Source organism: Zonotrichia leucophrys, chromosome 2, assembly GCF_028769735.1.
Source record: "Zonotrichia leucophrys gambelii isolate GWCS_2022_RI chromosome 2, RI_Zleu_2.0, whole genome shotgun sequence".
Classification (NCBI taxonomy): domain Eukaryota; kingdom Metazoa; phylum Chordata; class Aves; order Passeriformes; family Passerellidae; genus Zonotrichia; species Zonotrichia leucophrys.
The window spans coordinates 46856655-46871251 of NC_088171.1; the positions used below are offsets into that span (position 1 = coordinate 46856655).

The 14597-nt window shown below is 37.9% G+C and overlaps 1 protein-coding gene across 1 annotated transcript in view; it reads left to right on the forward strand.

Annotated features, from left to right (window-relative positions):
• The window catches only part of AVL9 (AVL9 cell migration associated), a 37866-nt gene extending 23504 nt beyond the window's left edge, over nucleotides 1-14362 (forward strand). Inside the window, exons 9-16 of the mRNA XM_064704860.1 lie at nucleotides 3429-3498; nucleotides 4090-4637; nucleotides 7819-7953; nucleotides 8722-8941; nucleotides 10309-10426; nucleotides 11139-11192; nucleotides 13059-13147; nucleotides 13970-14362. Of these exons, the coding sequence (XP_064560930.1) occupies nucleotides 3429-3498; nucleotides 4090-4637; nucleotides 7819-7953; nucleotides 8722-8941; nucleotides 10309-10426; nucleotides 11139-11192; nucleotides 13059-13147; nucleotides 13970-14064 (1329 nt within the window). The 3' untranslated portion in view covers nucleotides 14065-14362. The remainder of the gene's footprint in view (nucleotides 1-3428; nucleotides 3499-4089; nucleotides 4638-7818; nucleotides 7954-8721; nucleotides 8942-10308; nucleotides 10427-11138; nucleotides 11193-13058; nucleotides 13148-13969) is intronic.
• The last annotated feature ends 235 nt before the right edge of the window (nucleotides 14363-14597 follow it).

The window sequence follows — 14597 nt, forward strand, 5'->3', positions numbered from 1 at the left end:
ATCAACAACTTTGCATCAATATATAAATTAGGTTATTAGGCTTAAAGAAACTGCTGTGTGTTGACCTATACATTTGCCTCCACTTCTATTCTGTCCACACTTTGTTTCTTTAATTGCTATCCCAGCCAAAGTAAAATGTGATGAAATGTGACCAGAGAAACATAAGCTACTGTAAAATATAGGATGGGATACAAATGAGATGCAGATAGGTACTACCTGTGTGGAGGAACTGATAGGAAATGTGGGTACCGAAAAAGGCACAGCTTTATAGAGATTCAGCAAGTAGAACTTCTGGTTCAGACTTTAAATAGACAGACCAAAAGAAATGAGTGCTAGAAGTATCCTTCAGACCTGAATTCCATGGACACCTGCAGGGACAGTGAAGAGAGCTGTATCTGTTAGGTCAGGCTGAACTCAGATTATAAATTGGTAATAACTGCTGGATTCTAGGATCAGTGCTTGCTTTGGGCTATCTTAGTGCCTCAGAAGCAATGCTATTTTAGTAATTTAAGTGTAATATGCAAAATGTGAAAGCAGATGTGAAATCAAGACTTTTTTTTCCTTCTGTGTTCATATTAATGCCCTAGAGCAAGAACTTAGAGTGGAATGACTGTATCAACTGCCAGACATATTTATGCAGGGATTTTGTTTTGTTTTGCTTTAAAAATGGAATTTAAAGCTTTGTTTCAGTTTCCCAAATGCTGCTTTTTCTTCAATGAACCTGCTGTATTAAAACCCAATTTCTTCAGAGTGATGGGAAGGCATGTTAGGATTTCCTGTCAGCTGCAGCTGGAAAGTCAGTAGGATTTAATCTATAAGTTATCAAAACAGTTGTGGAGGTGTTTATTTAAGTCTATATCCTAGACCTAGATATCTTTCATGAGGCAGTAAATATGCTATTCTGTTTTAAAATAGATGTAGCAGCTTCTCCAAAGTTTTTGCACTTGTCACTTAATTCTGTAAGTCAGATACACCTTGACAGTTCTCAGTATTTGTTGATGAGAATAAATGCAGTTTCTGCATTAAGGAGGCATGTGCTGAAGATGACTATATTAAAGGCTGTGCAAAAGTACACTTGAGAAAATACAATTATGGCACAGTAGGGGTCACTAGATCAGTTCAGCATTTGGACATGTACAAAGAAAATACTTCACTGAGCTGCAGTTCTTTTGTGAAACTGCCCAAACCACAAGATGCAAATGCACAGGAAGAGAGGAGAGAGAGGATTTCCCAAGTGTGTTCACATTACTCAGACATACAAAATTGTTTTGAAAGTAACTGAATGCTTATGGAACAAACCTGCAGGTTGCTTTGTGTCTGGTTTTGCCTAAGCTCTGACAGGAAGACAACACTTGCAATTTCAAAAGAAAGTTTTGGTTTTCAGGCACTGCCTCTTTTCTGGCAAATGTTATGGTTTCAGAATAGCTGTGGGAATCTGTGTGTTCAAAGACTTTAAATATAATATGCAAGAAGCCATTCGTAATGCCAATTTTCCTTGATCTGGAAAATGCCACAGACTAATTTCCTTTAATCTGTAGTAATTTGGTTGATGTTTTTCCACGGGCCAAAAGAATTTTTTTCACCTCTCAGTGGTTATTAGGCTGGAAGACTACTTCCAGATGGTGATCATTTCAATTTCTCCTGCCAGGACCACCCAGTTTGCTGATTTAAATGCAGTAGGCCATGTAGTGGGGTTGGGAAGGGTAGTGAATCCTTATAGACAGAAAGATGGCACAGGGACCTGATGAAACAAATATAGAAAAGTATTTGCTTTAAGTAAGTGGTATACCCAAACAAAAACCTAGACTGGAATAGATTTCTTTAAAACAAGGTACTTCTTTATAGGCTTAATTATTTCTGTAGGCTTAAAAATAAGCTTGGCTAAGAATGCATGGTGTCTGAGAATCTAAACCTGTGGGAGTATCATAGGCTTTCTGTTGCAGTTCATTGCTATTATATCATGCATTTTTCATGCATACATTATAAAGCAACATCTTCAAAGTTACACATTTTAATTCCCATTGGAGTCAACCAAAACTCTTTCCACAGATGAGCTGCTTATTCATCTCATCGTACTTTTTCAGTGGTTGTTACTATTTGAATTCACTTGCCTTGCACAATTTTTTTGGTAGTATATTTAGGATGATATACAGAGTCTGTTTTCAGCTGTGGTACCACTAAATATCATTTGGCCTGTGTTAAGGCTGTGTAGGTCTTTCTTTGTCCCATCGGTTCACTAGCTTGGAGATTGGCAAACACTAGTGGGACATGAGCTATTATTCATCAGTCTCTTCTAAAGTGTCTTTCTTTCTTACAGCAGAAGTCTCTTATGAAGACTAAGTCCACAAACTTGCACTTTTAATTACATTAATTACATTATCTGCTTATTAAACTGGACTGCAAAGTCATAAAGTTAGATTATTCTTGTATTCCTTTGCACTCTTGATTCCTTGTAATGCTCATCTGTGGTTTTTTACTGATACTGTGCTGTGTGCTGATTAAGGATGTAAAAAAGGCATTTTGGACAAGTTTACTTTTGTGGGGATTTTTGAGGTTTGGATTGTTTTGGTTTGGTTTTGTTATTTGGTTTTTTGGGGTTTTTTTTGTTTTTTTTTTTTTCCCTCTTTTTCCCTGAAGGCATATTTTGAAGAAATTCTAGTAGTAATATTCAGTCTGGCTTCTATTTCTTCTTTCATTGCTAGCCTTTGACACCCCCTTTTGAATTCCTAACTAATTTACTAATTCCAGTCTCTCTGATTTAATTAAGGAGATTCTGTTTTCCCATGTTATGCCTTAAGTGCTTTACCAAAGTTAGTACCACTCATGTATTCTGTTTCTAAAAAATCTTTTTTGTTACATATGAATATTACTGTAATAAATGCATGCAGCATTTATCCTGTTTTTGGTTTATCTACATATCCTTAATATAACTCCTTAAAAGAAATGTTTTTGCATAGGTTTGTATCAGTGTTCTGGAATGGAGATTATTTGGCCTCTTTGATTTATAACAGAGAATTTAATGTGCTACAAATGAGCAAGAATTTATGCAGCATGCCAGGAACAACTTTTTTCTGTCAGTTCTTCAGTAACTGGATCAATTTGGAAAAAGTCTTAAAAACCAGTAGAAAAACCTGAATAACTGAGAAGTGTGTTACAAACACATGTGTATATATATATATAAAACATATATTACAAATGTTATATAAGGATTCTGTAGGCATATCTAAATGTTTACTTTGAACTGTTGTAGGAAGTTTTGTTAGTGAGCAGACTTTCTAATATAACATAAAAAGCAGTGCCTTGAATAGTTTGCATGTGTCATTTGTCATGCATAAGTATAATGTTGTTTTTCTCATTCTCCCCTCCCTAATTCTCCTTTCCTCTCTTGCACTCTCTGTTCCTCCCATTGTCCTCCCTCCTGCCACCAGGTGCTGTTTTATATTTCTCCTGTAAATAGATTGGTGGGAGCTCTGATGACTGTCTTGTCACTCTTTCCTGGTAAGAAAAGAAGTTTGAACTTCTTTTGCTATGTTTTCTGGTGATAACTGAGACAGGTTGTGCTGTCACTTGGAAATCAACTCATGTGATAACAAAGTTAGGTTGATATGTTGCCTGAAAAATGGGTGACTTGTGTGCATGTCCATGTACGATGCCCACACCTCCTAACACTTGCTGCTTGCATTTTATGGGTTATTTCTTGTGCTTCACTGGAGCCACTGGATTTTCTGTATTTCCTGTGGGTAACATAGATGGGGCCCCTGAATAAGTAACACGTTCCTGTTTAGTTCCTTAAAGCCCCAAAATATAAACTTTTCCTTCCACATATGCTCATAAAAACAAACAAACAAACAGTCATAACCCCTAACCTTGCTAATCCTTAGCTTCTAACCAGTCTTCTTAAAGCAAAATGTTAAGGCAGATTCTTTAGGAGAGAAAGTGTTTGGGTTATTTAAAACACCCCTCCCTCCCCAGAGTAGTGCTATAAATTACATTATTTCCTCTGTGTACCCAAAAGCAATTTTTTTCCTTCACAAAAGTCACTAAAATTTTGATTGAGACGCTGACATTTGTGTTTGCTGTTCTTCCCAGGTATGATTGAACATGGTCTTAGTGACTGCTCACACTACAGACCAAGAAAGAGCATATCAGAGGATGCTGGCTTGCAGGAAAATCCACCACGGTTAGATGACTATGTTTCTGTGTCTGCTGCTGATGCTTCGAATGCAAACTTAGGAATGGGCAAGGGAGACAGGAAGATGGCAGGAGATAATTCCCTGGAGGGTCAAAAAGCAGATGTGCCTTTCTCCCAGGCCGAGAAGGCTTGCAATGGAGCTCAGTCCTCCAACGGAGCTGTGCAGCGCTTGAAAGTTCCTTCCCGTGCTTCTCCAGCCTCCTCAGAGAGTGACTGGGAGACTCTGGACCCCAGCATTTTGGAGGAGGCTCATTTGAAGGAAGAAGAACGAGAGAATGCAGCGTCAGAGCAGGCGGGAAACGTTCGGAGCAAAGGCGTGAGCTCCGAAGGCCTTCCCATCACTGTGCAGCCCCAGGCAAACACGGGGCACACGGTGCTTGTGCAAGGACTGGTGTCTGGCCTGGAAGAGGACCAGTATGGGATGCCACTGGCTATTTTTACAAAGGTAAGCATGTTCTTTGTGGTACTTGGGAACTCAGGAAGGCTTTTTTTTTCCAGAAGTTATTGTAAATCAAAGGCGACTCGGACAAAGAGAATGATGCATCTGACTCTATCATCAGAAGGCTAAAGAATTCTTTTATTGTACTATACTATGTACATTGTATCTAAACTGAATCTGCCATGCACTCAGTCTTGCTCAGAACTGCTCACACTGCACTCATCTCTGATTCTCTCCTGACTGTCCCGTGACAGTCCGACACACACTCACACTTCTTGGCCCTGATAGGCCCAGGGAACAAAGCATCCTCACTTTGGGTAAACAATCTCCATATTGCATTCTACTTTAGCACAGATAGGAATTGTGTTTTCCTTCTTCTCTGCTTGTCTCACAGCTTCTCTCTGTTCAGAGGGCATGTAAATACCACAAGAAGTGGCTAATAATTTTGCTTACTGAACTCTGGGTGGACAGTAGGGTTCTCCAAAACATGTGGAGTATGGTCTCTCCTAGGCAGGTGGAAAGGCTGGAGAGGGCCTTGCAAGCATATTTACATTCCACTTTCATGCCTTTGCTTTAATACTATTTGCAATTTTTTTTCAATTTTATGTGGTGGTAACCTGCATCTCCACTGTGGTTAATAAATTGTATGTAACAGAAACTACAGTTTTCTTTTACTCTGAGGAATTGATGATCTAGCCTATATAGGGCAAGATTAGAGTACTTCAGTAGCCTTTAGATATCTTAACCTAAACAAAGATTCTGAAAGCTCTACCTTTGCTGACACCTAAGTCTGTTTTCCTCTTTTCATTTATATCTATATATGTGTTTTTAAATGCATATGTGTATATATGCACAAAATGAGTATATAAATACATATATACACACGTAAAATATATAAAATGAAATTTCACCCTCCTGTGTGAAATTTCATCTTATATAAGATGCAATTTCACACATATTTCATCTTATATAATATATAACTCTTTCTGTTTGTCTGTGTCTCTTTCTCTGTACATGGTGCTGAGCTGCTGAATTTTAAGCTTGCACTGATATCTAACTGAACTCCAGGTGTTTCAGAATCTCTAAGGACTTTGATAGGCATAGTCAGATAACAAGCAATAGGTCTGGTTAGTAGGGCTGGTCTCCCATAAAAACCAGGTAAAATGTATCCCTTTTAAAGATACTGCTATGGATGCAAGAAGTTATTTAGTACATTTCATTGCTTTGTTTTTAATGTAATAAACTTTTAAATGAACATTTCCCCATAGTAGAAGATAGAAGATTCAGATTTATTTCCTCAAGCTGCTGATGTTCAAAGTGTTTTTTTCTTCCTTTGCAGGGGTTTATTTGCATTTCCTTGCAGAATATTGTATTTTATGATTGTGTTTAAGTTTCCCCCTGTAGCTTTTGTTGGAAATAGTATGCTGTGTGGGCCAAGTGAGCAGCTCAAATGTCATTGCCCTCAATGTATTGCCTCATGTCACCATTAGAAAGGTTGTTTCAACAAAGATCTGCATTTGATGTTTGTCTCATGGTCTGTCTAATGTGAACTATAGCCTGTAAATTGTATTTAGTCTAGTTCTTTGAAAATACTAAATGGAAAGCAAGAATAAAATAATTGATAAGGGGACCTCCAAGTGCAAACTTTTGTTTGCTGCTGTGCTCATCAAATGGAAAAGAATTTTAAGGAAGCTGACAGTTTCTACATGTTTGCCTTCTGTTCCACAAAGGCACTTTTCACTTGAGTTCAGCCAGTGTAATTAAAGCAGAAAGGGCTTTGCATGTCTGAGTTAGCAGAAAAATTTGATTCAGAGTTACAGTTTTAACCACTTACTGGAAAGTTTACATCTCATTTAGAGCTCTTAACACAGGGTTGTTTTATGCCATGCCATGGAAAGACTTATAAATCTGACAAATTTGAATGGGAGGAGGTTTTGCCAGGTGGCATAATACATTATCCAGGTACACCTGAGCATAAGGGAAAATAGCTTGTGGTACTTGTTTCTTTAGTACCAGTTCTGTCAGATCTAACAGTCATTTCGTCTGCACTCTTTTAAAAAAGAATGGAACACGTTCATGAAAATAAAAGGTGTTGTACTTACAAATGTGCATTTGTAAACTGACATTTGATACTTTAAACAGTGAAAGATTTCCCATACTTTGCTACTTTAGTATACAGTAATTAAGCCTTTCTTTTCCTGCTTCTTAAGCTGTATTTTTTGAAAACTTTCCATCTTAGGTTTGTGATTCCTTTCAAAGCACTGTTGTTCCTTTGACACAGGCTGTTTGTTTTCTACTGATAAGGGCTTGTCATCTCTAAGGCCATCCCTGTGTCTCACACAACAAAAGGGAGTAGTTGTGCTCCTTTCTTCCATATGTTTCCAATTACCACGTACTGGGTGATAAAGTGTGTGTGCTCTTTGTTTCTGTTCAACGTGCCATTAGCTACAGTGAATAAATTTGCTTTGGGCTTTATGCAGTTGAACAGTTGGAATTAGATGTCAGGAGTATGTTGATCCTATGTTTAAAAAGGAATTTACCTACGTCTGCCTCTCAATAATCCCTCAATGACTAACTCAAAGCCTTTTTTCAAAATGTTTTTTTTTTTTTTAATAGGAGTGTAGGATACTAGATTAATTGACAACCCTGAAGTGGCTGAAAAGCACAGTGTGTTACTTTCTGTCCTCTCCTTCTTAAAGCAGGCTTGCATATGCTTATCAAAAATTGATTGCTATCTCTGGTGTCTGGAAATCCCCACCCACAAAATGTGGATCGCTGTCTGTAGCTTTCCTGCATTATGTGCCTCACAACTACCAGAAGACATCATGTGCACTACTGGAGAGATGAATCCTTATCTCCATTGGCTTCTTGTCTCTGAACTGACCTGAGACCTCATTCTTGTTGCTTATTATTGCTCTTACACTGCTTATTCTGTTGCCTTACAAACACATTAAATTCTCATTCTTTGCTTTGGATTTCAGTTTCAATCCTGAGACTGAAAGGCAACACAATCTCCTAAAAAATTCAATTGACTTCGCAAATGTCATCTAACAGAGCAACAGATGATTGTGGCTGAAACTGTAATAACCAAGGTTCATTCTGGGTGAAACATGCTGGCTTTTATTATGAAAACATTTGAATCCAGGCACTCTTTAAAATGTTATTTCTGTGAATGTATTTTCTGCAGGGGTACCTGTGCCTGCCGTACATGGCGCTGCAGCAGCATCACCTCCTGTCGGACGTGACCGTCCGCGGCTTTGTCGCGGGAGCCACCAACATCCTGTTCCGTCAGCAGAAGCACCTGAGCGATGCAATTGTGGAAGTAAGGATCTTTGCATCTCAGCTGGGGGCAGCTGAGATTCTGTTTCAATTGTAGCTTTACAGTTTCACATGCATGCCCGAATTTTGAATTCCTTCCATGTGAAATAAATTCTCAGCTGCAGAAGTTTGTTAAATTCCTATGACGTGAGAGGACAGGATTAGATAGCAAAACTACTCTCCATGTTTTTATTTGTATCTGAAATTTGGATTTTTAAGGCACTTGTTAAATTTTTTTTTGTGTTGCTGATGTAATTTCATTTATCATATAATGGGCTTTTTCATGACTTTTTGGTGAGGTCTTCAAAAATAGATGCTTGCAGATGAGAATCAGATGCAGGTACTGATTTGACTTCCATCTGATTTAATCAGGAGGGGAAAAACACAGCATCTAAAACACCCACTGTGCCACTTCTAGCAAATAGACACAGCTGCATAATCAGCATCTGGTAAGCTCAGATGGTTATAGGTAATCACCTTAATAAACAGAGGTGATAATCAAAGAGCAGAGTTTCCCCTGCCGAACTTTCTGCCAAATCCTGTCAAATAAGCAGCTTTTACTGTGTGCCAGGGAAATGATTGAATTCTGGATAAATCAGAGCAGTATCTGACTTTCTGAGAACAGTTAGTTCATTGTTTCTTTGGCCATTTGTTTCTTCTTGGTATTTTGGGGGAACGAGGGTTAAGATTTAGGTAGCAATATGTAGTAGTGTAAGTTTGTATAAGCAGTTTCATTTAAATAAATGTTTACCCTTGGAATTACTTCAAACAGATAGAAGATGCTCACGTGCAAATCCACGATCCAGAACTGCGGAAGATCCTGAACCCAACAACTGCTGACCTGAGATTTTCAGATTACTTGGTGAAGCACGTCACTGAGAACAGAGATGATGTGTTCCTTGATGGCACTGGATGGGAAGGAGGAGATGAGTGGATCAGGGCTCAGTTCAGTGCTTATCTTCATGCACTGCTTGCTGCTGTGCTGCAGCCAGGTAGGACAGATCCCTTGTCTAGGGATGGAGATGAGGGTGGGCATGTCAAGCATTTGCTCTGTTCTTACTCTCAGTGCATCTCCCTCAAGTTTCATTTTAGGCTGCTTTTTCACTTGTCTTTGGCTATCCTTGTTATTTCTTGACAAGCTTGTTATTAATCCTTAATCCACAGTCTTACAGACATTTTTTTATTAGAATGTTTTCTTCTCCTTGATTTAATTAGCTTTTCCTCATAAGTAGAAATACCTGCAACCTGTATGTGATGAGACTATGAGACTTACAAATCCAAGTGTCTTCTAGACTGTGTTGCAACCTGAAATTAAGTTTGGGAAACTACTTGGATTCAAGGAGACATGAAGTTAAGCATCTGTCTTCAGGAAGTTTTGCTAGACTGTTCCAGCTCTTTTCCTTTCTTGCCATGGTCTTCATTAGGGATTCACATACTGTAAAGTGTCATCTACAGGCTTTATGAGCTTTTGTTTCCTGTTTCAAAATGTTTTGCTTTACCTCAGAAGGAATTCTCTATGTTCTAACCTTTTTTTTGTGAATATAAATAAAAGAATCAGTGTTTTTATATAAATGTTTAGTTTGCCCTGCACTCACCCTCTTAACTTCATACTCATAATGATTTTTCTCTATTCACACCAGTTAAATTCAGGTTTTGTTTTGTGGTATATGTGACAAAACATGAGATTGAGAGCCTGATTTTAAAGTCTGGAAGATGCCAAGTTCTTGGTCTGACAAAATTAATATTTTAAGAGGATTACTGGATTGATATGAAATATCAGGGTTTTCTGGGATCTCATACTACTTCACTGGCTGGCTGTTAAATTTTTTCCTATACTCTTCAGTGTTTTAAAGGGGTTGTTGTTTTGATAAGTTCATTCCACAGTATTTCCTACTGCAGTTTTGGAATGGATTTGGGAGTTACTAAATTTGAATGAGTAATAACAGTACAGCAAAGTCCAATGTATCTGACCAAGACCAGTGCAAATTGTGTTTGTTCTTGGTTGCTATGTGGCCATTCTTTTCTCTTTCCTGTCATCCCCCAGAGAAAAAGGCAATTTGGATTATTTTTTTTCCCAGTTGAGCTCTTGGAGCTTTATAAATGAATTAAAAATAAGAAAAGTAATTTTTAGCTTATTTTTTTCCCCTCTTGTCCTGGTACTGTATATTTTTGACACTTTAAAATAAAAATAAACCATTTTTGAAGTACCCAGGTTTTAGTACTGGAGTTTTAACTATTATGGACTTGATAAGAGCCTGGAAAATGATATTTTTTTTCTTACAAGAAAAATAGTAATTTGTCTTGTAATTATTAAATCTCTAATGAATTTCTTCAAATTCTCTTTATTTTAATTTACCAGACAATGAAAAGATTTTGTCAGACTTTGGAACAGGATTTGTAACAGCCTGGAAAAATACCCACAACTACAGAGTATGGAACAGCAACAAGCATCCAGCTCTTGCAGAGGTAAATTCTAGGTAAGGAAACTTTGTAGTATTTACTCTAATTCTAGGCAGCAGTTTTATGAAGAAAAACATATCCAGAGTCAGGACAAGTGAAGCTTGTTCAAGTTGATTGTCAGCTGTCCCCAGCTACAGCAAGTTTGCCATTCCTCAGGAATTGTCCTCAGAGGGTTCTGCTGCCAGGTGTGCAGGGAGTAGCTGTGTCCAAGGCTGTCACTGCTGGCATAGAGGGGAGCTGCCTGTTCTGGGTGTGTTTTCACTGGGAGATTTGACCATGCCAGGCTTGGTGCCACTGTTGGCTGTGCATGTGTTCTCTTTAGTGTGGGTTATTGCTCTGCTGCAGGGAGTTCTGTTTGCTTTTACTTTGCCAGTTGCTATAGTGTGAAAAAGGTTTTTTCTTAGACCTACAAAGCTCTTCAGGTCTATTAAGGGATGTTTCCTATTTGCTGTGTGCTGCTGGAAGGAAGTGCTTTTGACTTAGTGTGGAAAGGTTGTTAATATCTCATCTGTAAATAGAAGGCACCTTTCAGGCAGCTCATAAGAAATCTGTCATTGAACAGTCACTGCAACCCAGACTTCTGTGAAGTAATAGAGCAGTATATCTGCAAAATGTCTTTTAAATTATTTTTTTGTAAGTCACAGAGGAGAATACAGCTAATAATTGTGTGATACAGATTCATCATGAAAAAGAAATTAATGTTTTCTTGGGTTTTTCCTCCTCTTCTAGCCATCCATTCCAGGGCCAGTACTCTGTATCAGATGTTAAGTTAAGGTTGTCACAGTAAGTACATAGTACTTTGATTTTGTATTTTTTAAAAGTTTGGTCAAATATCAGTAACTGCATAACTGTTGCTATAATGAACTCAACAAGATGAGGATTGAAATTGCCCATCTTCATGAAACTATACTCAAAAGTTCTGCTGCAAAACAGCACCACATCTAAAGATGAAACATTTGCCTGAAATAAATAATAATTTATAAAAAAGGCAAATGTGCTATTTTGTGTTGGACATCATATAATACAGCCTTGATTTTTTGCATTGCAATTATAAGGTTTTTGTACATCTACTTTTAATTTGTCAGCTGAAGCTGTTAAAACTTCCAGCAGTGATTTGACATTAGGAGAAAACAGCTTTTTTTTTTCCTTTCTAATTAGCTGGTTTTTAATTCAGCATTGTTCTAAAACTCAGTTCACTATGTATGCATAGTGAGATGTGGTTAGTTCCTTCAATTTACAAGTTTCAAATGAGTTTTGCATAGTCTTCTTGTACCAGAGTCATCTGAATTTTAAGTTGATCTCAACTGCTGCCTTTAAAATTCAAGTCTACAACTCAGTGGTGCTTGTTTTTTCCATAGCTGTTCAGCTCTAACTGAAGCCAGAATTCAGCCTAGGGTTTATGCACCAGGCAAAATGGATTTTTTTTCTCACTTAGCTCTGCTGACCATTAAACAACAGTCTCTCTCTCTTTGATTAATGGATGGTCTTTCTGCAAAGTCTTCATTTGAAAGCTCTGGAGGTGTCTTTAACATTTGCTTGCCTGTTTCTTCCCCTTATTTGAAAGGGGAATTACTAACTCTTCTGGATAGTGTGACATCAGTGTAAAAAGACCAGTAGTTCATAGTGTGTTTCTAATAATAAGTATTTTTACAACAGTGCCTTGATTCTGTAGGTGGGACTTTGATACCAGATCTTCATCAAAATTACTTGCCTTTGCAAACTGAGCCTAGACTTGGTTTTGGTGTATTCTGGTTTTTTTTTCTGCTTTTTCCATCTACACTGAAGATTTTGAAAATGGGGAAAGAATAGGCATGATGTGTTGTTAAGTTTCACATTAATGGGTTTGCAAAGCCTTGGACTTTGTGGACTTGAAAGTTACAGTTTAAAACTAAATGAAATTAATTATTTTCAAGTGATTGTATTTGTGCGGTAGAACTGATCGCTTTTGTGCTTTTCTTTCCAAATGATGATCGTGTCTGTCATTTTCTTGCATTTCTTTAACAAAACCATGAGTGTAAACAGTCCTTGATCAAAAATTTAACCTTGGACAAAGATACAAAGTAAGCTTTATCTAGAAAAAAAGGACTGATCACTTACACTTGTTCTATTTAAAGGTTATGTTTTAGGGCTAAGAATTGCCAAAACTACTGAAAATATGACTTTGCAATTTTGATCATAAATGCATTTTGGTAAACATTTAGGAAAGATTGATTGAATATTGGAATGGGCTGCCCAGGGAGGTGGTGGAGTCGCTGTCCCTGGGGGTGTTTAAGGAAGGACTGGATGTAGCACTCAGTGCCAAGGTCTGGTTGACAGGGTGGTGTTCAGACCTGGGTTGGACTCCATGATCTCAAAGGTCTTTTCTAACCCAATGGAGTCTGTGAAAGGTTTAAAGTGTGCTGTGTAAGAATGAACCATTGGGTGTTTTGATTTCCTGTCCTGCTGGCAGCATCTTTTCCTCCTCTGAGGAGCTTGCCTAACTGATCTCTGTGGATGAATGCAGGAGTTGGGCTTGACCATGTATGTGAACTATATATATGTATGCTACGTAAATCTGTTTGGAATGATACATACTTTAACTAGTTTATTTACACCTGAGAGGAGTAATAAGTCAGTCAACTAAGAGTCTTCAGTATCTCTCTTGTTCAGTTCAGTGCAAAACAGTGAGCGTGGAAAGAAGCTTGGAAATGTGATGGTTTCTACCAGCCGGAATGTGGTACAAACAGGAAAAGCTGTAGGTAAGAAATATACTTAAAATCACTTTACATCTATGCTGGATCTTTTTTGAAAAAGCATCCTATTGTTCTGTTACATTTTGTTTTAGTCCAAGTGTACTTTATAACATGCACAAATCAGAGCAACATTTTGAAGGGTACAGCTGCTGATTAAGGCCCCATAATTGTGTAATAGCAGAAAGAGAAGCAGCTAGGTAAAGAAATTAGTGTACATCCCTTTTCCAGTGTGGCCTGGAGGTGAATATGGGAAGAGAGATGTTCAGGTAAGAGATTCCATGTAATCTGGTAAATACTTTGACCACCATCTGCATTGAGTTATTCTCAACTTTGATATCACTTTGACTGAAACTCTCTAGAGCTGGTTGAGATCAGAAAAAGTCCTTGTGTCAGTTTCTGCAGATTTCACAGCAGTCTGTAACTTTCTGGAAAAGCAATTGTTGCATTGAACAGGGGCATCATCACATTGTCATCTTGCAGTGTGAGTTAAACCATTAAGGGGTCTGATAGTTGTTTGGCAATAGCTGTGCCAAAAATAGTTTAGCTTTCTCTTTAATTCTGTTAGAGTCTGCCTTTTCTCTTTGCTGTGGTTCACTCTGGCCAGGAGTGCCTTTCAGCCCAAAGTCTACCAAGTCTTCCCAGGCAAAGCACACCATAGGCCATTTCTGCTGAGCTGCTGTGTTCAAGTTCTTCGAATATTTTCTGGCACAGACTCTGTGCCAAATCCCAAACTGGACAACTGATTGAATAATTTTTTTTTTTTTAGTATTTCTTTGTAGCAAGTCAGTAAAGATAACACTTTGCTATTGATCTTTGTTTGTATTGCAGGTCAGTCTGTTGGAGGAGCCTTCACGAGTGCAAAATCAGCAATGTCATCATGGTTTTCCACTTTCACACACTCAACCCAAAGCCTTGGGGACTAAATGCTGGTTTGGCAGAATGCTGCTGACTATTTCAGGTGCAATCTTTCTCTGAGCTGTAAAAAGACCACTCCAAAATGTAGGAGTGGAGATTACCTACCCAGGACCAAAATAAGGTATATGTTGCTTGCAAGCAGATGTGGAATGTTATTATTCACTTTCCCTAGAAGTACAGAAGAATGGTGAGTGTCACCATACAATGGGATGGCATTTGCAGTGTATTGGTTATATTTAAAATGACTACTTCTCTTTAAAACTGAGCCTTTATAAAGACATTAGCAAACGGGGCTTGTTGCAAGCCAAATGTGTTTGACTTTAGATTTGTACATTTTCTTGGATGTTGAAGATATTTATGTAAAGTAGTTCTATTTTTCAATCCAGATAGCCAAATGTTTGTGAATTCTTGTTAGAAATAAGCAGAATATAAATAATAATTTGTCTTTTAGGTTGGATTTGAGAGAATCTCTGCAACCCTTAAAGGGTGGAACTTTCACTTTTACCTGCAAATTAAAATCAACAAGGTGCAGAGTAAGACC